Source organism: Somniosus microcephalus, chromosome 21, assembly GCF_052327205.1.
Source record: "Somniosus microcephalus isolate GS21.2 chromosome 21, FLI_Smic_1.0, whole genome shotgun sequence".
NCBI lineage: Eukaryota > Metazoa > Chordata > Chondrichthyes > Squaliformes > Somniosidae > Somniosus > Somniosus microcephalus.
The window spans coordinates 35,583,441-35,607,471 of NC_141007.1; the positions used below are offsets into that span (position 1 = coordinate 35,583,441).

Below are 24,031 nucleotides of genomic sequence, written 5' to 3' on the forward strand. Positions count from 1 at the left end.
AGAAGTACTAGAATTAAAATATGAAACTTGGCTAAGGAGACAAATTGAGTTTGATTAATATTCAAATAGGTTTTCCCTTTTTATCCAAGTTAAACCAGCTTCAGACTCTGGAAAGTTTGCATCTGTGTTTTGAATAATTGTTAAAGATCTGTTTCTCCTCTAGCTCCCACGGTATTGAAGTGCCTTGATGGGTGCAACATTCCCGAGTGCAACCACAATATTCTTCGCAAACGAGGCATAAAACTCATTCAAAGGTTGGGCCTTACATTTCTGAAGCCGAAGGTTGCCAAATGGAGGTAAGCGCAAGCTGTGGAACTAGGTTCTTCAATCAAAAGTGTGGTGCTTGAACTGCACAGCAGATTGATATATCAATGTGTTGTACTTGTGCCATTGAATGGTTGGTTAGAAATGGATTTTTGCTCATGATTCCTCACACATGTTCTTCATTTTGATCCACCCATCAGGCTTAGCACTGAGCAAGGGTGAATCAACCCTGGTTTTTCTTTAGTCTATCCAAATTTTGAGTGCAAAATACAAATTTCTAATAAAATGTTAAAACATTTTTATCCCTTGAATTTCTACTTTCATATTCGATGTAGGCCGTCTGACCAAAGATGAAATATTGAAGTTGGAGACCAGAAAATTGGAACTTATTTTTGGAGGGGGTGGGAGTGTAAACAAAACTGTTTGAGCACATTCCTAGTTCTTAATTTTTGTTTGGATTGTAACATGTTCTTTTTACCTCAAAGCAAAATATTTTTTTATTTTTAGATATCAGCGTGGGAGCAGGTCTTTGGCTTTTAACTTACAAATGGCAAGTCAAGGTCAAGTCACTAACAACATCTCATCTGTACAGAAAATGGAATTAAAAACAGAGGATGATGATGATGATGACTATGATCTCTCTGGAGAGATAGAGAATGTAATAGGTGTGTTTATGAAGAGTAAAACATTATCATGTGCAAATTGTTTATGGACTACCACAACCAGCCATATTAGACAGACCAATAAATGAAGAATATTTAATTAAACAGATTGTTTTTCTGTATTAATTACTTTTGTTGACCTACAAAATTCTGAAATGGGGGGAATTGAGAAGATAAAAATTGACAGATGGACAATTGGCTTTTACTATAAGGATCCTTTCAGAACTCTGATCTTTAGAGCAGTGAGTAGCTGAGCCATACAGACCAAGCGAGTCCCAGGTTTAGTACCCAACCTGTGCTGAGTTAGCTGATCACAGCGGGACTAGTCATAGGGACGTTACAATTAGCCTCAGGGCCCTTGGGTAAGGAAAGGTAAATTGGGCAATTTCCATCGCTGATTGCTAAACAACACCTTTTGCTGGAAGTTTGTGTGTGAATATTGGGTGAGAACATGATTGGGCTTGGCTATATTGCCCACTGTAGTTGAACAGCCTGCTGGCAGTCACTGTCTGGGCTCACTCCTGAAGAATTGTTACTTGTAAGCTATCAGAGGGCCTTGTGGAACTATATCTAAGGAGGCAGCACTTTCAGGAAGAGAGGGGAGCAATTGGTAGAAACATGGAAGGGATTTTTTTGGTGAATTTTATGCTTCTTAAGGTGAGGGATGTAGGTGCTGTGTATTGGAACACTTATTTCAGGCACACAGTGACAGAATCGAGCCCTCCAAGGCTAGGTATAGCGCAGTCAGATGAAGAGTAAAGCTCCCAGTGCTCTTACTCAATAATGTGCCTCATCCTAAACCTCTCGAGTTCTCACAACTGTACCACTGACAGTTTATGAACTCTGAGACCAGCCAACCTACCACCTTTGTTTCCATGTGCTGGTTGCTACTTTCTGTTTTTTTTTGGTAAGGGTGATGGTGTGATGGTTGGTGTTGTGTTTTGTATATTTCTACGGATAAGTTAGATAGAAGTTGAAAGTAGCATGGTTGACTCAACAGTGCAGCTTATTTATTTGTGTTTGAAGTGGAAACTATAATACTCTGAATGTGTCAAGTGTCTGCTTTGTTTTTGCCTCTATTACTGTACATTGAACACATGAATAATCCCACATGCATCACGTATATGGAATGGTGATCACGTACCATTGATGATATGATCAGTCACAGCGCAGAATGTTTAATGAGGCTCTTGGTTAGAAAGGTTTTGGAATATATTCTTTTAGAGGGGAGTACCTTCTTTCAATAAGCATTATTTTCCCCCTTTACTTGTCGTCTTGATTTTTGAAATGGTGGGTTTTAATCCCTTGGAGTTGATGTATGTCTATTTTTGTTAATTGCTTCCCCCCCTCCTCTCTCTCGAAGATGTTAATGCCTGCTAGCAGATGACTTCCAGTACTTTTTTGTGTTAGTCTGGCCAGTTAATGGATAATTTAACCACAGAGGGTCACACAGCAAAGCCTGTTCTTGTCCTCTGACAATCACATATAGAATGGAAATCATCTACCATTGATGATATGATCAGTCACAGTGTAGAAGAAATGCTCTTTCCCAAGCCTCTGTGTTTAATGAGGCTCTTGCTGAGAAAGGTTTTTGAAAGTATTCTTTAGAGAGGAGATACCTTCTATGATTGCACTAGAGAGGGTACAGAGGAGATTTATGAGGGTGTTGCCAGGATTGGTGAATTTTAGCTATGAGGAAAGATTGGATAGGCTGGCGTTGTTTTCTTTGGAACAGAGGATGCTGATGGGAGATTTAATTGAGGTGTATAAAATTATGAGGGGCCTAGATAGTAAATAGAAAGGACCTATTTCCCTTAGCAGAGAGGTCAATAACCAGGGGGGCATAGATTTAAAGTAATTGGTAGAAGGATTAGAGGGGAGTTGAGGAGAACCTCTTTCATCCAGAGGCCTGGAACTCACTGCCTGAAAGGGTGGTAGAGGCAGAAACGCTCATCACATTTAAAAAGTGCTTGGATATGCACTTGAAGAGCCGTTACCTTACAGGGCTACGGAACAAGAGCTGGAAAGTGGGATTAGGCTGGATAGCTCTTTGTCGGCTGGCACAGACACGATGGACTGAATGGCCTCCTTCTGTGCTGTAAATTTCTATGATTCACTCAAGCACACTATCCAGCAGGGGATACTGGTGAGGCGTATGATAGTACAGGAAACTTTGTGATATCTGGCACCGACGGGACCGAGCTGTTGCCGATCTATCAAAACTGCCGGACAAACCAGCGTTAATGTTGAAGCATACGGAGATTTGCAGCTCCGTATCTGGCAACAAACACTGTTGCTTAGCGACAGCTTCTAAACAGTCGGCCGTACCTTGGAAGTGTCTCTGTAGCTTAGCAACAGCTTCAGAGAGACTTTGCAGAGCCTGACTGTTGGGGGAAAAAAAAGCCGAACAAAACGGCTCCTGATTTCTGCCGGTAGATCGAGGTTTCCGGACATACAACCTCTGGATAAACCAAAGTTTCCTGTACTCTGATTTTCCTCTTCTAGCACAGGGATGCTGAGGCCAATTGCAGCACACCTACTGCCAAATGAGCTAGGTCAGCATGCACCAGGATCAAACCTGGCACTTTCTGGTCTGATTTGTTCAGTTATATGCTGCCTTTATCAGCCGGAGTTCTTCCTTTCATAATTTGTATGTTTGTTATATTTATGTTTCCTACAAGTGAGTGGTCATTTACTGAACAAAAGTAGTCAGATTTATAAAACTTGTTTAATGCTTAACATCTATACTCGACTCAGAAAGGATAAATTCACCTGCAACATTTTTGTACTAATTCTCCGACCAGCATTACCTTGAGTGCAGCTCCACACGAGGAACACAGGATTGGTGAACTGTAAACTTTTCCACTGAAGAAAAGGGTGCTTTTACTTGAATATTTGAGTAAAATGTTTATTACCTTAACATTTGTACGAGAGAGAAAATGGATGCTTATATTCTAAAAATGCTTCTTAGTTGTGTGAAAATCAACTGAGAGATAAATTCATACAATGTAGTGATTGAACTGCCATCACAGAATTCACCGGTTGTTGACTTTTTTTGTGACCTTTTTTTCAGAACAACTGCTATTTGGATTGAAGGACAAAGATACTATTGTCCGGTGGTCTGCAGCAAAAGGGTAAGTAAGTTGCCCTGCAATAGGTGATCATTCCTATTTTATGTTAAACATTTAATTTTAATTTTATGGCAATTGCCTCAGTTGAGAACAAATGGCATTGTAAGAGTAACTGATGGAAGCAGAGCCTTGTCATGCATCAAGTAAGGAAAGTCTGTTATACCCTCTTCTATATGAGTTTAGGTAAACAGGAGTTGGGTTGGGGAAACAGCCAGTACAAGAGGTTCTCCTGAAAATATTCATAGCGTCCATGAGAAAATGGTACCGGGGATGAGGGACTTCAGTTATGTGGAGAAACAGGGATTGTTGTCCTTTGAGCAGAGAAGGTTAAGGAGAGATTTAATAGAGCTGTTCAAAATTCTGAAGGGTTTTGATAGAGTAGATAGGGAGAAACTGTTTCCACTGAAAGGAGTGGTTGGTAACTAGAGGACACAAATTTAAGTTAATTGACGACAGGAGGAGACTTTTTTATACACAGCGAGTTATGATCTAGCATGCACCATCTGGAAGTGTGGTGGAAGCAGATTCATAGTAACTTTCAAAAAGGAATTGGATATATACTTGAAGGGGAAAAACTTGCAGGGCTATGGGGAAAGAGCAGGGGAGTGGGACTAATTGGATAGCTTTTTCAAAGAGCTGGTACAGGCACGATGGGCTGAATGGCCTCCTTCTGTGCTCTATGATTCATAAGAGACAAACTAGCTAAAAGATGCAAACTGGTTACATTATTTGAATATTAGCCAGGAGACACGCTTTCTAAGTGATAGTCATTTGGTGATGATCTAAATCCTGGTCTAAATTACTGATCCTTTGACGATAAGCATTTTGTTTATAGATTTGGATCAGACATTCAGAATGGTTTCTGTTGTGGTCAGATCCATGTCAAAAGGAAACTAACCATCAGAAGGCTGCTATTCAAACCTTGTATGCATAAGTATTAGAAACAATTTAAATCACTTAATTGCCTGGCAGTACCTGATTAATCTCGAATTGAGCCGACTTCAACAGTGATGCAAAGACAGACATATAATGAGGCAGCAGCCTTGGGTTTCTTGGTTCGCTGCTTTGAATTGTCTGTTTCATGGTTGGAGGTCAAGATGGACTCCATGGAGTTACTGGTCATGTTGACCTCAATATTAACCCCCTCCATGACGGGCGGAAGAGGGTCGGGAGTTGAAAAAGTGAAATGCGCAGAACGTGAACCCAAACCGCCGCGCATGCGCCACCGCCATTTTTATGCCAGCAGATTTTGGTGAATCTGAGTGAAGAAGTGGGATGTTAACATATTTAAATAGGGCTCCTACAGTGCAATTGGGAGTCTGATGTGAAGTTAACTGCTGCTGCACAGGTTTCCCAGGGGATGGGAAACTCGGCAGTGAAACGTAGGCAGGAGCTGCCAACTAACCAAGATAAATGGCTCGTACAGCACTCCTTGTGGGCCAGGAAGAGCAGGAGTGCCCCCCCCCCCCCCCCCCCAGCCCCCGAGGCTCTCAAGAAAGCCTTCGGTCTCCCCCCCCCCCCCAACCCCTCAGCCTCGATCTCCAACCTACCTCCAGCTCTCCCGATTACAGGCCTCTCTTTTACCCACCATTCCGTCTGATTGTTAATTATAGACCGGTAAGCCTGACGTCGGTAGTGGGGAAAATGCTAGAGTCCATTGTAAAAGATGTAATAGCAGAGCACTTGGAAAACGGTGACAGGATCGGACAAAGTCAACATGGATTTACAAAAGGTAAATCTACTGGAATTTTTTGAGGATGTAACTGGTAGAGTAGATAAGGGAGAACCAGTGGATAGAAACATAGAAGATAAGAGCAGGAGTAGGCCATTCGGCCCCTCGAGCCTGCTCCGCCATTCAGTGCGATCATGGCTGATCATCCAAATTCGGTACCCTGTCCCTGCTTTCTCCCCATATCCCTTTAGCCTTAAGAAATATATCCAGCTCCTTCTTGAATATATTTAATGTATTGGCCTCTACTGCCTTCTGTGGTAGAGAATTCCACAGGTTCACCACTCTCTGGGTGAAGAAATTCCTCCTCCTCTCTGTCCTAAATGGCTTACCCCTTATCCTTAGACTGTGACCCCTGGTTCTGGACTCCCCGACCATCGGGAACATCTTTCCTGCATCTAGTCTTTCTTGTCCTGTTAGAATTTTATAAGTTTCAATGAGATCCCCTCTCATTCTTCTAAACTCCAGCGAGTACAAGCCCAATCGACCCAATCTCTCCTCATACGTCATTCCTGCCATCCCAGGTATCAGCCTGGTGAATCTTCGCTGCACTCCTTCCATGGCAAGAACATCTTTCCTCAGATAAGGCGACCAAAACTGCACACAATACTCAAGATGTGGTCTCACCAAGGCCCTGTACAACTGCAGCAAGACATCCTTGTTCCTGTACTCGAACCCTCTCGCTACGAAGACCAACATACCATTTGCCTTCTTAACCACCTGCTGCACCTGCATGCTTACCTTCAGCGACTGGTATGTGGTGTATTTGGACTTTCAGAAGGCTTTTGATAAGGTCCCGCATAAGAGATTAGCGTGTAAAGTTAAGGCGCATAGATTGGGGGCAAGGTGCTGACTTGGATAGAGAACTGGTTGGCAGACAGGAAGCAAAGAGTTGGAATAAGGCAGTGACTAGTGGGGTACCGCAGGGATCGGTCCTAGGACCCCAGCTATTCACAATATATATTAGTGATCTAGACGAGGGAACTAGATGTAATATCTCCAAATTTGCAGACGACACAAAGCTGGGTGGGCATGTGTGCTGTGAGGAAGATGCCGAGAAACTCCAGTATGATTTGGATTGGGTAGTGTATGTGCCTTTAAGTCAGAACTACTTTTACAGCTCCTGTATACTGTAGTACCGGCAGTGACCACACCGGTATATAAGCTTTGCGCATGCCTCTACCCCCAGTCTAGAGATTACCCTCCTCCAGTAAAGACCTGTTATTTGTTAATGTATAGCATCCGTGTGATTATTTATCCATTGAACCACGGATCTAACAGTGGCGACGAGTGTCGATTCGAATCTACCTGCAACATAAATTAAAAAAAAAAAAAAAAATAGTCGAGGCCAGGAACACGGGCGTCGACCACGAGCAACTGCCCAGCAGTCAGGCAGAGATCCAACTTTGCAGGGGAGGCTGTGGCGAGCCGGGCTTGGTTCCCCAGCCACAACGAGCAGTAAGAGACCGACGACAGGTCCAGCGCAGACCCTTCCCAAGCAGCGGCGGCTGGAGCCGACCGACAGTGGAGAGAGAGCCGAGCAGCGTCGACGGGGTAAGACAGAGGGTGAAGAGCACAGGGCGCAGCCGGGGGTTGAACACCGAGCGGCGTCGAGGAAAATAAAACAAACCGGAGAGATAGAGGGTAAGAAACAGCCGGGTTCTAGACTGAGCAGCGTCAAAAAATATCGAAAGAAGAACGCGCAGAGCACAGCCAGTGCTCGCGGGCTGAACAGGGTCCGCGGGGCGAAGAAAGGGGAGACGCCATTGAGCCGCGGACAAGAAGGAAGAGCGCGGGAGGCGCCATTGAGCCGCGGAGAAGCAGGGAGAGCGCGGGAGACGCCATTGAGCCGTGGAGAAGCAGGGAGAGCGCGGGAGACGCCATTTTGAGAAGCCGCAGCGGAGAAGGGCGAGCGCGGGATGGAAGGAAAGTGCGGGAGACGCCATTTTGTGCCAGCGGAGAAGAAGGGGAAGCGCGGGAGGCGCCATTGGTGATAGTTAACGCACACCCAAGGATGCCGAAGAGTGGCAGTATCTCTACGTTCGACAATGAAGTCGAAGATTGGGCGACATGTGGAACGTATTGAGGTGTACTGCAGGGCGAATGAAGTGCCAGATGCTAATAAAGCACTGGTTCTGTTAAATTCCATGGGTGCAAAAACTTATGGGTTACTGCGAAATCTAATAACCCCAGAGAAGCCGGTAAACAAGAATTTTGAAAGCATAGTAGAAATCCTACAGGACCACTTAAACCCCACACCACTGCTGATAGCAGAAGGATTTAAGTTCCATAAAAGGAACCAACACAAAGACGAAAGCAATGCTGAGTACCTAACGGAACTGCGCAAGCTATCGAAATACTACCAGTTTGGAGCGGGACTAGCAGACACGTTAAGGGACAAGTTTGTGTGTGGGCTACAAAGTGAAGGAACCCAGAAACGGCTTCTATCAGAAAAGGACCTTACGCTGGACAAAGCTTTCAGTATGGCAGTATCAGACGAAGCAGCCGCAAGGGGCGCTGCAGAGATACAACGGAGACCGCAAGAATATGGCACCAACGAAATGACCTATGGAACAGGGAAGTGCTATCGCTGCGGCAGAACAACACATGACCAGAAAGATTGTTGGTTCAAGGACCAAGTGTGCAGACAGTGTGGGAAAGCAGGACACATAGCAAGAGTCTGCAGGTCTGGGAAGAAAACCAACAGTAAGAAATCTCCACAGGAGAAGTACAAAAAGGTACACCAGGTGATGGACAGTGGTTCAGACGAACAGAAAAGTGACACAGACTCCGGAAGCAAGGAGCTGGGTTGTCTGAAACTACATAATGTAACCAAAATGGAGGATCACCAGACTATCTGGGTTGCACTCAAGATAGACGGAGTCCAAGTGGAAATGGAGTTGGAGACAGGGTCAGCTCTAACAGTCATAAATCAAAGAGACTACAAGCGGCTATTTTCACACATACCCTTGAAAGCTACAGAGATTGTCTTGAAGACGTATACGGGGCAAAAAGTCTACCCCAAAGGAAAAATAAGGGTGAAAGTGACATATAAAGGCCAGGAAATACCTAAAATGGATATATATGTATTGCCAAATGGAGGACCATCACTGCTAGGACGTGAATGGATCCGGAAGATACAATTAGATTGGCATTCCATACAGGCACTGAAGGTTGAGGCCAAAAAGGATGACGACGTCACACCTGGACGACTGTCAAAAATGCTAACTGACGCAAAAGAAGTGTTCCAGGAGGGACTCGGAACACTAAAAGGAATAACAGCAACAATTAAAATAGAGGAAAATGCAAGCCCAAAGTTTCTGAAGGCCAGACCAGTGCCTTATGCGATCAGACCAGCTGTTGAAGCAGAGCTGGAAGGGTTGGAACGTTCAGGAGTACTGTCCAAAGTGGACTGGAGCGAGTGGGCTACACCCATCGTCCCTGTAATGAAGAGGTCGTTGAGTAATACGCCCGGGGAACCAAAGAAGGTCCGCATCTGTGGGGATTTTAAGGTGACAGTGAACCCAGTCCTTCACACGGTGCAATATCCGCTTCCACGAATTGAGGATATTTTCGCCTCGCTATCTGGAGGTAAACGATTTGCCAAAATTGATCTAGCCCAGGCGTACTTGCAAATGGAGGTAGAAGAAGCTTCTAAACATTACCTTACGATCAACACTCATAAAGGTCTCTATCAATACAACCGGCTGGTGTTTGGAGTAGCCTCGGCTCTGGCTATCTGGCAAAGGGCGATGGATCAGGTCCTGCAAGGGATTCCAGGGACCCAGTGTTATTTGGACGACATCTTGGTCACGGGCGAAAATGACGGTGATCACCTCGCCAACTTGGCGAAGGTGCTCACCAGATTAAAGGAGTATGGGCTACGAGCTAATCGCCACAAGTGCAAGTTTTTCCAGAAACAGATCTCGTATTGTGGCCACGTCATCGATGAAGAGGGGTTACATAAGTCCCCTGACAAGATTGAGGCAGTAGTCAAGGCTCCAGCACCGGAAAATGTGTCACGACTGAGGTCGTTCCTCGGGCTGGTAAACTATTACCACAAGTTCTTACCAAATTTGTCTACGGTATTACACCCGCTGAACACCCTACTGCAAACAGGGGTACCATGGAACTGGGATGACGAACGTAGACGAGCTTTCCAGAAGTGTAAAGAATTGATCACATCAAAAGAGGTGTTGGCCCATTTCAACCCAGCACTACCAATTCGTTTGGCATGTGATGCATCACCCTACGGGATTGGAGTGGTACTGTCGCACAAATTCCCAGACGGGTTGGAGAGGCCAGTAGCCTTTGCGTCTCGGTCACTAACGTCAGCCGAGCGCAACTACGCCCAGATTGACAGGGAGGCCCTCGGCCTAGTATGGGGAGTAAAAAAATTCAACCACTATCTGCATGGGCAGAAGTTCACCTTGCTGACTGACCACCAACCACTTGTCTCCATCTTTAATCCTAAGAAGGGCGTTCCAGTAATGACTGCACAGCGGTTACAAAGATGGTCCCTGTTTCTAGGGGCGAATCAATATGAAATAGAATATAAAGGCACGAAACAGCATGGGAACGCTGATGGGCTATCACGCCTGCCACTGCCTACTGTGGAGGAAGCACCAGCAGTGGACTCTATCGAGATATTTTATTCGTCGATAATTGAACGATAGCCAGTAACAAACGCGGATATAGAGAAGGAGACCCGCAATGATCCGACTCTGTCACGGGTATATGAATTGATGGTGAGGGGCTGGCCAACACATGGCGACTCACTGTTGCCAGCATTCTCATCCAGAAGAGAACAGCTGTTAGTATGCCAGGGGACAGTGATGTGTGGATCCAGAGTGGTGATTCCACCCAAGTTAAGGGAGAGAGTGCTAAATGAGCTACATGAAGGTCATCTGGGGGGAGTGAAAATGAAAAGCCTTGCTAGGGCTTATGTGTGGTGGCCGGGAATCGATCAACAAATCGAAGACCTAACTAAGAGCTGCTTAGGATGCCAGGAGGTCCAAAATGCACCACCACAACCTCTACACCCATGAGAGTGGCCTTCCTCTCCATGGCAACGGGTGCATATTGACTTCGCTGGTCCATTCATGGACTCAATGTTCTTAATAGCAGTGGATGCTCATTCAAAGTGGCCTGAGGTGATAAAAATGTCTTCAACCACTACAGAGAAAACGATTGCAGTCCTACGGACCATATTTGCCAGAAACGGTTTGCCAGAGCAGATTTGCTCTGATAATGGACCACAGTTTGTGTCCGACGAGTTCAAAAAATTCATGAAAAGGAATGGGGTAAGGCATTACACATCCGCCCCGTATCATCCAGCCACAAATGGATTGGCTGAGAGGTTCGTACAAACCTTTAAGAAGGCGATAAAGGCCATGTGCGACGAGGAAATTCCACTACAGCATAAGATGGACAATTTCTTATTAGCCTACCGAAACGCAACACATGCAGTTACCAACCAGACCCCGGCCATGATGTTCTTTAACCGAAGGTTGAGATCTCGTCTGGACTTGCTCAGACCAAATGTGCGAAGAAATGTTGAGGACAAACAATTCCAGCACATCAATGAGAAGCCGACAAGGAGCTTCAATGTAGGGCAACCAGTCTTGGCCCGTGACTATCGAACAGAGAAGTGGCAACCCGGAACGATATGTACAAGGCAGGGGCCATTAATGTACACCGTGGATGTCGGGGAGAACATTGTGAGACGCCACGTCGATCAGATCTTAGCGTCACAGGAACGCGTCAACCCCATGTCTCGAGTACCTGGGGATGAATCCGACATACCGGTAGCATCTACTTCAGACCCAGTAGTAGTGGAACCCGATGAACTACCCGACGAAAAGGGGTCAGAGTCACCTCTGCACCAAGAACAAGAACCTCTGGAAAGGCGCTATCCCAAAAGGGTCAGGAAGCCGCCCCAAAGACTGAATGTATAAATGGACTTTTGTTATTTAATGTACATGTAAAAATGTTAATTGTTATTTGAATATTCAGGGGTATTAATCTAAAAGGGGAGGAATTGTAGTGTATGTGCCTTTAAGTTAGAACTACTTTCACAGCTCCTGTATACTGTAGTACCGGCAGTGACCACACCGGTATATAAGCTTTGCGCATGCCTCTGTACCCCCAGTCTAGAGATTACCCTCCTCCAGTAAAGACCTGTTATTTGTTAATGTACAGCATCCGTGTGATTATTTATCCATTGAACCACGGATCTAACAGATAGGTTGGGTGATTGCGCAGATGCATGGCAGATGCAGTATAATGTGGATAAATGCGAGGTTATCCACTTTGGTGGCAAAAACAGGAAGGAAGATTATTATCTGAATGGCAATAGATTGGGAGAAGGGGAAGTGCAACGAGACCTGGGTGTCCTTGTGCACCAGTCGCTGAAGGTAAGCATGCAGGTGCAGCAGGCGGTTAAGAAAGGAAATGGTATGTTGGCCTTCGTAGCGAGAGGGTTCGAGTACAGGAACAAGGATGTCTTGCTGCAGTTGTACAGGGCCTTGGTGAGACCACATCTTGAGTATTGTGTGCAGTTTTGGTCACCTTATCTGAGGAAGGACGATCTTGCCATGGAGGGAGTGCAGCGAAGATTCACCAGACTGATACCTGGGATGGCAGGAATGACGTATAAGGAGAGATTGGGTCGATTGGGCTTGTACTCGCTGGAGTTTAGAAGAATGAGAGTGGATCTCATTGAAACTTATAAAATTATAACAGGAATAGACAGACTAGATGCAGAAAGGATGTTCCCGATGGTGGGGGAGTCCAGGACCAGGGGTCACAGTCTAAGGATAAGGGGTAAGCCATTTAGGACAGAGATGAGGAGGAATTTCTTCACCCAGAGAGTGGTGAACCTGTGGAATTCTCTACCACAGAAGGCAGTGGAGGCCAATTCATTAAATATATTCAAGAAGGAGTTAGATATATTTCTTAAGGCTAAAGGGATCAAGGGATATGGGGAGAAGGCAGTGACAGGGTACTGAGTTTGGATGATCAGCCATGATCTCATTGAATGGCGGAGCAGGCTCAAGGGGCCGAATGGCCTACTCCTCCTATCTTCTATGTTTCTATTGCTGACCTCCCCGCACCCCACCCATCCGATTGCTAATCTCCCCACATTCCCGATTGCCAACCAGCCCCCCCCGCTCCTGATTGCCGATCATCTGTTTCCTTCCCACTCTCCGATTGCCGGGGACTGTTCCACAATGCTGCTAGGTAGGGAGTTCCCGGATTTTGACCCAGCGACGATGAAGGAATGGACAAGATGGTGTGTGGCTTGGAGAGGTACTAGGAGGTGGTGATGTTCCCACACGCCTGCTGTCCTTGTCCTTCTAGGTGGCAGAGGTCGTGGGTTTTAGAAGTGCCGTCGAAGAAGCCTTGGTGAATTGCTGCAGTGCATCTTGTAGATGGTACACACTGCAGACAAGGGGCCCTGTTGGTGGAGGGAGTGAATGTTTAAAGTGGTGGATGAGGTGCCAATCAAGTGGGCTGCTTTGTCCTGCATGGTGTCGAACTTCTTGAGTGGTGTTGGAGCTGCACTCATCCAGGTAAGTGGAGAGTATTCCATCACACTGGAAAGGCTTTGGGGAGTCAAGAGGTGAGTCACTCACTGGAGAATACCCAGCCTCTGACCTGCTCTTGTAGCCACAGTATTTATGTAGCTGGTCCAGTTAAGTTTATGGTCAATGGTGACCCCCAGGAAGATGATGGTGGGGGATTAGATGATGCTAATGCCATTGAATGGCATGGGGAAGTGGTTAGAATTTCTCTTGTTGGAGATGGTCATTGCCTGGCACTTGTGTGGCACGAATGTTACTTGCCACTTATCAGCCCAAGTTGTCCAGGCCTTGCTGCATGCGGGCACGGACTGCTGCATTATCTGAGGAATTGCAAATGGCACTGAACACTGCAATCTTCAGCAAACATCCACACTTCTGACCTTATGATGGAGGGAAGGTCATTGATGAAGCAGCTGAATATGGTTGGCCCTAGGACACTGCCCTGAGGATGTCCTGGGGCTGAGATGATTGACCTCCAAGCACCGCAACCATCTTCCTTTGTGCTCGGTATGACTCCAGCCAGTGGAGAGTTTTCCCCCTGATTCTCATTGACTTCTATTTTACTAGGGCTCCTTGATGCCACACTTGGTCAAATGCTGCCTTGATGTCAAGGGCAGTCGCTCTCACCTCACTTCTGTAATTCAGCTCTTTTGTCCATATTTGGACGAAGACTGTAATGAGGTCTAGAGTCGCGTTATCTTGGAGGAACCCAAGCTGAGCATCGGTGAGCTGGTTGTTGGTGAGTAGGTGCTGCTTGATGGCACTGTTGACGACACCTTCCATCACTTTGCTGATTGAGGGGAGACTGATGGGGTGGTAATTCGCCAGATTGGATTTGTCCTGTTTTTTGTGGCCTGGACATAGCTGGGCAATTTTCCACTTTGTCGGGTAGATGCCAGTGCTGTAGCTGTATTGGAACAGCTTGGCTAGAGGCGCGGCTAGTTCTGGAGCACAAGTCTTCAGCACTACAGCTGGGATGTTGTCTGGGCCCATAGCCTTTGCTGTATCCAGTGCGCTCAGCCGTTTTTTGATGATATGTGGAATGAACCGAATTGGCTGAAGACTGGCTTCTTTAATGGAGAGGCCGAGGTGGATCATCCATTGGCACTTCTGGCTGAAGATGGTTGCAAACGCTTCAGCCTTGTCTTTTGCACTTGTGCTGGACTCCGCCATCATTGAGGATGGAGATGTTCATGGAGCCACCTCCTCCCATCAGTTTAATTGTCCACCACCATTCACAACTGGTTCTGGCTGGGTTGCAGAGCTTTGATCTGATCCATTGGTTGTGGTATCACTTGTCTCTGTCTATCGCATGCTGGTGCTGCTCCTGGCATGCCCTTCTGCACACCTCCTTGAACCAGGGTTGGTCCCCTGACTTGATGGTAATGGTAGAGTGAAGGATATGCCGGGCCATGAGGTAACAGATTGTGGTGGAATACAATTCTGCTGCTGCTTGCTGATGGCCCACAGCGCCTCAGCTGCTAGATCAGAATCTATCCCATTTAGCACGTTGGTAGTGTCACACAACATGATGGAGGGTGTCCTAAGTGTGAAGATGGGTCTTTGTCTCCACATGGATGTTTAAAGAAAAATTTGTTCACAGGATGTGGGCGCCGCTTGCAAGGCCAGCATTTTTTGCCCATCCCTAATTGCCCCTTGAGAAGGTGGTGGCGAGCTGCCGCCTTGACAACTGAGTGACTTGCTAGGCCATGTCAGAGGGTAGTTAAGAGTCAGCCACATTGCTGTGGGTCTGGAGTCACATATAGGCCAGAACAGGTAAGGACAGCAGTTTTCCGTCCCTAAAGGACATTAGTGAACCAGATGGGTTTTTACGACAATCCAGTAGTTTCATGGTCACGATTACTGATACTAGCATTTTATTCCAGATTTATTTAATTAACTGAATTTAAATTCCCAAGCTGCCGTGATGGGATTTGAACTCGTGTCTCCAGATTATTAGTCCAGGCCTCTGGATAACTAGTAGAGTAACATAAGCACTCTGCCTCCGTTCTGGTGCAGTGGTCACGCCTACCAGTACTGTCATGAACAGATGGATCTGTGTCGGGTAGATTGGTGAGGACGAGGTCAAGTAGATTTTTCCCTCGTATTGGTTCTCTCACCACCTGCCGCAGGACTCTGCCAGCTGTTAATGAGTCCCTGATGTTAATAAGGCCCTGCCGTTAAGATTGGCAGGACCTCCATGTCCCCGGCCTTGCCGGGTTCTTCGGCCATTTTGGTCTCACCCGCACCCTCTCTGCCTCCCCCGCCTCCCCATAAATATTGGGGCCATAATGTTTCATCTCACAGTCAGTCATAAAACTAATGAAAAGAACTCTTCCATTGTTTTGGAACAGTTTATGTATGGTGATGCAGTCCTTGTATTGCTGGTTTTCCTGCTTATGTGTAATTATTAGTTCAGCTTGAACTAGCAAGAATGCTACCTCCAATCCCAGCTGTTTTGCTTATGGAAACTGCCCTTTTGCTGTGAATACAATTTAAAAGTGCTGGAACAAAGCCTGAATCATAACAATTGATGACAACTAGAGAGGGATAAGTATCAATCCAAGGCCAACAAAGCTGTTTAAAGTTTGAATTAGTGAAGCAAGCAGCAGTGATGATGAGCATTAGATCTCAAAGACCGGAACAGAGAGTAAGAATTGGCTTGTCTAGCAGTGGAGGAAAGCCAGTGCCATCACAAAGCTGGAATGCATAGACCAGTAGCAGAGGAGAAAATGGATATGGATCAAAGGTGGGTAAATGGAGTTGAGTGACACACAAGCCATGATCAAATTGAACAGCGAAGCAGGCTCAAGGCTTATGTTTAAAAAAAAAACTCCTTAAAACCCACCTCTTTAACCAAGTTTTTGGTCACCCTTCCTAATATCGCCTTGTTTTGCTTGGTATCCATTTTTTTGATTGTCTCTGCAAAGCACCTTGGGATTTTTTCTATGTTCAAGGCACTATGTAATAAGTTTTTGAATTCGACATGGTTACATGTGTTGATTGCTGTAAATGGGCAACAAACAAAAGGCTGTTCGCTAATGCTGGTAGACCCACATCTGGTATTGTTGATCAGTTTCTGGAGGGCAGGAGTGTCACATTCATGTATTTGAAGATGTTCACTGTGCATTTACTGGAGGATCGTCTGGGGATTGCAAACCAATGCAGGATCAGCCAGCTGACTGTGTTGGATGCTGGATTCATAGTTCAGGGACGGGGGCTTCATCAACCTGAACAAGATCAAGATGGCAGACTGTCCAGAGGCAAGGTATCTGCTGCATTAACTTTGAGGCAATGAAGGCATGCAAAGAGGTAATAACTCTTCCCCGAGTGAGTAACTTGGTTTACAATTGTCTAGAGGAGTCTAGGTTGTGTGAGCCAAGCAGGACTGGTAACCCTACAAAGGGCTTGCGTGGAGGCAGGTGGACAGCACTTGAACAATTTGCCTGAAGAACTAACACACAATTCTTGCCGGCCAAGAATTGTCCGCATCCCTTGCAACATAGTGTATTATGAGAGTGTGGAAAGCATAACATGCTCGAAGTGTTGATGTCATGTGGAGCCTTTTAACTGGAAAGACTTGTTGACATTTTCTGGGAAGTTAACCTTACCTGAAGAGGTTCTCACAAGTGTGTCTAAGAGGCATTCGTGAGTAACTATCTTCAAGGGTTTGGGAGGGGTGAGTTATCTGACTAAAGCTTATTATTGAATCAGTTTAAATTTTGCTTGTTAACTGTACATCAGAAATAAAGTATTTTCTTAGAAGAGAAGTGGACATACACTTGTAAACAAAATTAGAAGAAGATTGACCATGAGGTGCATCACATCTGAGCCCAGTCCCAGCACGTGCACACTTTTCACCAGGGATCATTCGTTGCTCCTCTTTTCCCAGGGCACTGATGCCAAAAGTAGCAGTTCTACTACCAGCGAGCTGGGATCAGCAAAGAAAGCACAGGCCATGGAACAAAATGATTGAGAAACAGACCCTTCCACTTTGTGAACATTTGCGCTACATAGTGGACAGTGTGAAATGTGAGACATTCTGTACTCACAGTTAAATAATAAGAAAAATGTCCATGTCCAGAAATGCACGTTTAGTTGTGCCCAGAAGCACTTCTGTAGAAATATTGAGGAATTTACCAATCAGTGCTTTGAGCGATATTGTTTATCAAGCTACTTAAAGCTAATTTCTTAAATAGTTGCTAGCTGAAAGTACTGTAGCTACAAGTTTTTAGTTTTAACCCCTTGATACATTTATTTGCAATTTTCAAGGAAAGGCTGTGTTTTCAATCATAAAACAAAATAAACTGTGTCTAAACAAAATAAAATGACAGAACTGTATTAATTCTGATAGACAAAATAAATGGTGAGAAGTTTTAATTTTGCTCAACTTTGCCAATTCTGATTTTTGTGGACTAGTAGCATTGTCTCAATTCAGAAAACAATATAGAATTGTAATCTCGTGTAGTCGAACATCTTGTGTACATCATCAGTGAGGCCACATTTGGAATATTGTGTGACTTTTTGGTTAGTCTACCTTCAAACGAGCATTGATGCATTGGAAAAGTTTCAGAGAAGATTTGACTGATGCTTTTGAGACTTCAGATGCTAATTTATAAAGGCAAACTTACAAAACTGAAACATTTTAAACACAAGGGTCACATTTCACAAAGATTGAGAAGGAATGTGACCGATGTGTTTAAAATTCTGAAAAGCATGGACATTGTGGCTATAAGTAGACAGATAACTTAGAGTGCGGAACTCCAAGACAGAAGAATGAACTTAACCAGCCTCAAGTGAGTCTAGAGATTAGAACTTTCTTTTTCCACAGAATAGTTGAGCTGTGTGATGGAGTCTCAGCAAAAGCAAACCCAATAATATGTCCAGTAAATATATTATTTTTAAAAAATGGATAAATGTCAATGAATGTAATTTGAAGGTACAAGTATAGAAATCATCAAATACGATATAAAATATGATGATTGGTGCCTTAGTTTCCTACTTTGCTTCTACATTATAACAGACTACACTTCAAAAGTACTTCATTGGCTGGAAAGTGCTTTGGGATGTCCTGAGGTCATGAAAGGCGCTATAGAAATGCAAGTCTTTTTTAGTTGCTGAGATAATGAAAATACATTTGATGGCGAGTAGTTGGTCAATATTCTGGAAATGTGGGAAAATGTAAGTTTTATTTTTGGCAAAATGTTGCCCTGTGTTTATGCTCATATACAATTTATGGTCAAATGGACTTGTTCGCTCCCCTCTGTGTAATGTAATCCAAAGAACATTACACGATCTACAGGAAACACCCCAGGAGAAAAGATACTGTTCTGAGAAATCAACGACTTGTACACGTTTAGGAGACTCTTGCTGTCTTCTTCCGGACACTGGTTTTTCAAATATTGTGCATTTTGTTTTCTAGGAGCGGCTTTTAAACAATGTTTCAAACATACTTACCACTATTCATTTATGTTACTTTTTGGTGGGAGGGGGTAATACAGGAAACTTTGTTATATCCGGGACCGGCGTGTTGCCGATCTATCAAAACTGCCGGACATACAAAGTTAATGTTGAAGCATACGGAGGTTTTCATCTCCGTATCTGACAACAAACACTGTTGCTTAGCAACAGCTTCTAAAGAGTCGGCTGCAGCTGCAAGCGTCTCTAGCTGAAGCTGTTGCTATAGCTACAGACCTTGCAGTGCCTGACTGGGGGGGGGGGGAAAAAGAACGAGAACTAAAAAAAACTTACAGAAAACGGCTCCTGATTTTTGCCATTAGATCGAGTATTCCGGACATACAACCTCCGGATAAACCAAAGTTTCCTGTAGCAGGATCACTATTGTAAGGTTTCGCCTTGTGATTTCATTGCCCAAAAATACTCTGTTTTGGATCAATTTCACAACATAGACATTGAAGCAGTATCTTTTCATTCTGTCTGTAAATTCCTTTTGTAACAACAATCTGTGTAAGCAAGAAAGGCTTGCATTTATATAGCACCTTTCACAACCTCAGGACATCCCAACTAAGTACTTTTGAAGTGTAGTCACTGTTATAATGTAGGAAACACTACAACGTATAATTCGTTTGCAGACTCAAGAAAAGCATTTAGTGAAAGTGTTTCTTAAATTAGGCTCAATAATATTTATGTCATACTACAAAGCAGGTTTGGAAATACTGTCTATGGAAAGAAAGAGCTTACATTTATAATTGTGCCATTTATTTAGGGATTTAGGGCTTCATGGCCAGTGAATTACACTGAAGTAAAGGCACTGTTTTAATGTGGGCATACGCCATTCCAAATTTGCACACGGTAAGGTCCCACAAACAGCAAATGAAACAAATGACCAGTGAATCGGTATTGGTAATGTTAGTTGTGGGAGATATTTTGGCCTAACTACTCTAGAATTCCCTGTTCATCTTTGAATAGTGTCAAGGGATCCTCCGTGTTCACCCAAACGGGCAGGTGGGGCCTTGGTTTTAACATCTCATCCGAAAGATGGCACCTCTAATAATGCAGCACTGCCTCAGTACTGCACTGAAATGTCAGCCCAGATTATGTACTTAAGTCCTTGAAGCAGTTTGAAGCCACAACCTTCTGATTCAGGCGAGCATGCTGCCACTGAGTCAAACTGGTGCTTGAAGGAGATAACTGCATGCCTTTCTACCAGAGTCTTCTAGCTAGCTCCACTTACTGACTTCAATGCTGAACAGATTCTCTATTTCACCCAAAGTTATGTCTGTAAGGTCAGTTGGCACCAGACAATTTTTGTATACTTCATTTGGTGAATTAAAACTACTGCGGTCTTCAAAGTGTTTTTTTACATTTGCACAGTTGAGAGGAGTAAAAAGGATGATAAAATTTGAATTCAGATGTATCTAATTATCTTCTACCCTATTTTAGGATAGGGAGAGTGACTGGAAGACTACCAAAAGAGCTTGCAGATGATGTTGTTGGATCTGTGCTTGAATGCCTCAGGTAATGATTTATTGTTTTGGTTACATTTTCCAGTTTTGTTTTGGTCCCATATTAGGTGACATAACATGGTGCAGTGGCGTAAACTGTATAACAACTTTGTCTCAGAAGTTTGACCTTATATTTTATTGGGAAAACTGAAAGGAGTTTAAAACTTGTACTTGAGTGGCATTGGGCAAGCCAGAAATTTACTCATGCTAACAACCCTGCCTCAGTAAGTGATGATTAACTCTGCATTTGAGCATCTGCAGCTGAAACTGGAGTTTCCTTAAGAGAAGAATTCCATAGGTAAAAACAGGGTACGGAACCTTAATGGTGGTATTCTATACAGACATGTAGAAATGATATCCAGTTATTTTTTAATTGTGGAGAGGATAGCAATTAGATGGTCTATAATGGTATTGATTCTGCTTTACTAATTTTTAACTGATAATTTTAGGCCATTATCTGCTTTAGAACATTTAGCTGTAACATTTGTCCCATTTTTACCTTCTGAGTGACTCCTGACAATGAACCGGAAGCTACCACATGCACAGCTACTTCCGGTTCGTTGGCAGCAGTCGCTTCCTTTTACCTTTCTAGCCCTTGCACCCTCGACTTTGGCGAAGGACAAACAATGACTTTCCCTGTATTGGTTGAGTTCACCAGTACTGCCCTATGGTTAGCTCGTGTAAGATGTTGAAGTGTGATCTAAAGCAGACCCTAAACTCATTTCTGCCCCTTCCCCTCCCCAAATCAATAGTTTATTTGCTTCACCTCAGTACTATGCTTGGTAACATGCCAGTGCTTGGCAGCTCCCAAACTGGGGAGTAGTCTGTGTGAATGGGTTTTGAAGCTCATAAATTACCCTGGGTATTGGTCTGTGATATAACCGGTTAATGCGTTGCACCACAGGTGTTATAATTTTGGGGCATGGCTATTTATGTTGCCAAGTGTACATTTTCCCCACACATACATGTGTTTTGAAGTACGAGATGTTATTTGCCATAATTGACTGGATTTATTAGCGTGACAAGCAATAATGGGTTCCCCAAAACCAGTTGTCTTGGTCCTTAGCCACCTTTCATCACACCTAGAAATTAAACAAAAGATTAAATGGCTGGAGGCGTCAATAACATTGCTGCAAAAAACCCGCCTAACTGGAAATGAATACCTAAAGCCAAAAGAAAAATGGGTTGGGCAGATTTGTAGTGCTTTATATCCTTCTCAGAAGCAAGTGGTGGCAATAACTGTTGGTAATAATACTCTCTTCCAGGCTTGGTAGACTGACATGGACAAGAGTGAAGGCATACTTCTAATTGGTGATTAGGCATCAGTTAATAAAGGGTCTCAATCAAATGAAACTAACATTTTTCTGAAGAACATTTTTCCTCACTGCTATGTAATTTTTTTGAGCAGGAAGGGTTGTAGGTAAAGAGACAATATTTATTCTATGACTTGCAGTTCACCAGCCATTGAGTTCCATTTGTAATCTTGCATGCTCGTGGGCAGTGCGTGTACAGATATATGCCTGAAATTAATATTCAATGTACAGCTGATCTATGTTACTTTTGATGGAATTTCCTATCTTTATTTTCATTCGTTATATTAACAGAGCTATTGGATAACCTCATATATTTCTGTAATCAGAAGTCTCCACTGGCTGGGCAGACAATCACCATCTTGCCCATAAAACCTGGGGAAGAATCAAAAACTCATTAAAGCTCTGTGGGTAGAAACCTAGTGTCTGTACATTACCTGTTTTATCCTTTTCATTTGAAATTAGTAGTCACTTACCACTTAGCAAAAATCTGTTTTTTTTTATTCATTCATGGGATGTGGGCGTCGCTGTCAAGGCCAGCATTTATTGCCCATCCCTAGTTGCCCGTGAGAAGGTGGTGGTGAGCCGCCTTCTTGAACCGCTGCAGTCCGTGTGGTGAGGGCACTCCCACAGTGCTGTTAGGGAGGGAGTTCCAGGATTTTGACCCAGCGACGATGAAGGAACAGCAATATACTTCCACATCAGGATGCTGAGAGACTTGGTGGGGAACTTGGAGGTAGTGGTGTTCCCATGTGCCTACAGCCCTTTTCCTTCTAGGTGGTAGAGGTCGTGGGTTTGGGAGGTGCTGCCGAAGAAGCCTTGGCAAGTTGATGCAGTGCATCTTGTAGATGGCACACACTGCAGCCACGGTACACCGGTGGTGGAGGGAGTGAATGTTTAAGGTGGTGGATGGGGTGCCAATCAAGCGGGCTGCTTTGTCCAGGATGGTGTTGAGCTTCTTGAGTGTTGTTGGAGCTGCACTCATCCAGGCAAGTGGGGAGTATTCCATCACACTCCTTGCATGTGCCTTGTGGATAGTGGAAAGGCTATGTGGAGTCAGGAGGTGAGACACTCGCCGCAGAATACCTAGCCTCTGGCCTGCTCTTGTTGCCACAGTATTTATGTGGCTGGCCCAGTTAAGTTTCTGGTCAATAGTGACCCTCAGGGTGTTGGTGGTGGATTCGGCGATGGTAATGCTGTTGAATGTCAAGGGACAGTGGTTAGACTATCGCTTGTTGGAGATAGTCATTGCCTGGCACTTGTGTGGCGTGATTGTCACCTGCCACTTATCAGCCCAAGCATGAATGTTGTCCAGGTCTTTTTGCATGTGGGTATAGACTGCTTCATTATCTGAGGAGTTGCGAATGGAACTGGAACACTGTCCAATCATCAGCGAACATCCCCATTTCTGACCTTGTGTTGGAGGGAAGGTCATTGATGAAGCAGCTGAAGATGGTTGGGCCTAAGACACAGCCCTGAGGATCTCCTTCAGTGATGTCCTGGGGCTGAGATGATTGACCTCCAAGCACCACAACCATCTTCCTTTGTGCTAGGTATGACTCCAGCCAGTGGAGAGTTTTCCCCCCCGATTCCCATTGACTTCAGTTTTACTAGAGCTCCTTGATGCCACATTCAGTCAGATGCTGCCTTGATGTCAAGGGCAGTCACTCTCACCTCACCTCAGGAATTCAGCTCCTTTGTCCATGTTTGGACCAAGGCTGTAATGTGGTCTGCAGCCGAGTGGTCCTGGCGTAACCCAAACTGGGCATCAGTGAGCAGGTTATTGGTGAGTAAGTGCTGCTTGATAGCACTGTCGATGACACCTTCCATCACTTCGTTGATGATTGAGAGTAGACTGATGGGGCGGTAATTGGCTGGATTGGATTTGTGCTACTTTTTGTGGACAGGACATACCTGGGCAGTTTTCCACATTGTTGGATAGATACCAGTGTTGTAGCTTTACTGGAACAGCTTGGCTGGAGGCGCGGCTAGTTCTGCAGCACAAGTCTTCAGCACGACAGCCGGGATGTTGTCGGGGCCCACAGACTTTGCTGTATCCAGTGCACTCAGCCGTTTCTTGATATCACGTGGAGTGAATCGAATTGGCTGAAGACTGGCTTCTGTGATGATGGGGACCTCGGGAGGAGGCCGATATAGATCATCCACTCAGCACTTCTGGCTGAAGATGGTTGCAAACGCTTCAGCCTTGTCGTTTGCATTCACGTGCTGGGCTCCACCATCATTGAGGATGGGGATATTCATGGAGCCTCCTCCTCCCATTAGTTGTTTAATGGTCCACCACCATTCACGACTGGATGTGGCAGGACTGCAAAGCTTTGATCTGATCCGTTGATTGTGGGATCGCTTAGCCCTGCCTATAGCAT

General features: G+C 44.7%; 1 protein-coding gene across 1 annotated transcript in view; it reads left to right on the plus strand.

Annotated features, from left to right (window-relative positions):
• The window catches only part of tbcd (tubulin folding cofactor D), a 354,778-nt gene that overhangs the window by 75,959 nt on the left and 254,788 nt on the right, over nt 1-24,031 (plus strand). Inside the window, exons 9-12 of the mRNA XM_085963427.1 lie at nt 164-296; nt 772-929; nt 4,000-4,060; nt 20,276-20,350. Coding sequence (XP_085819553.1) covers nt 164-296; nt 772-929; nt 4,000-4,060; nt 20,276-20,350 — 427 coding nt within the window. The remainder of the gene's footprint in view (nt 1-163; nt 297-771; nt 930-3,999; nt 4,061-20,275; nt 20,351-24,031) is intronic.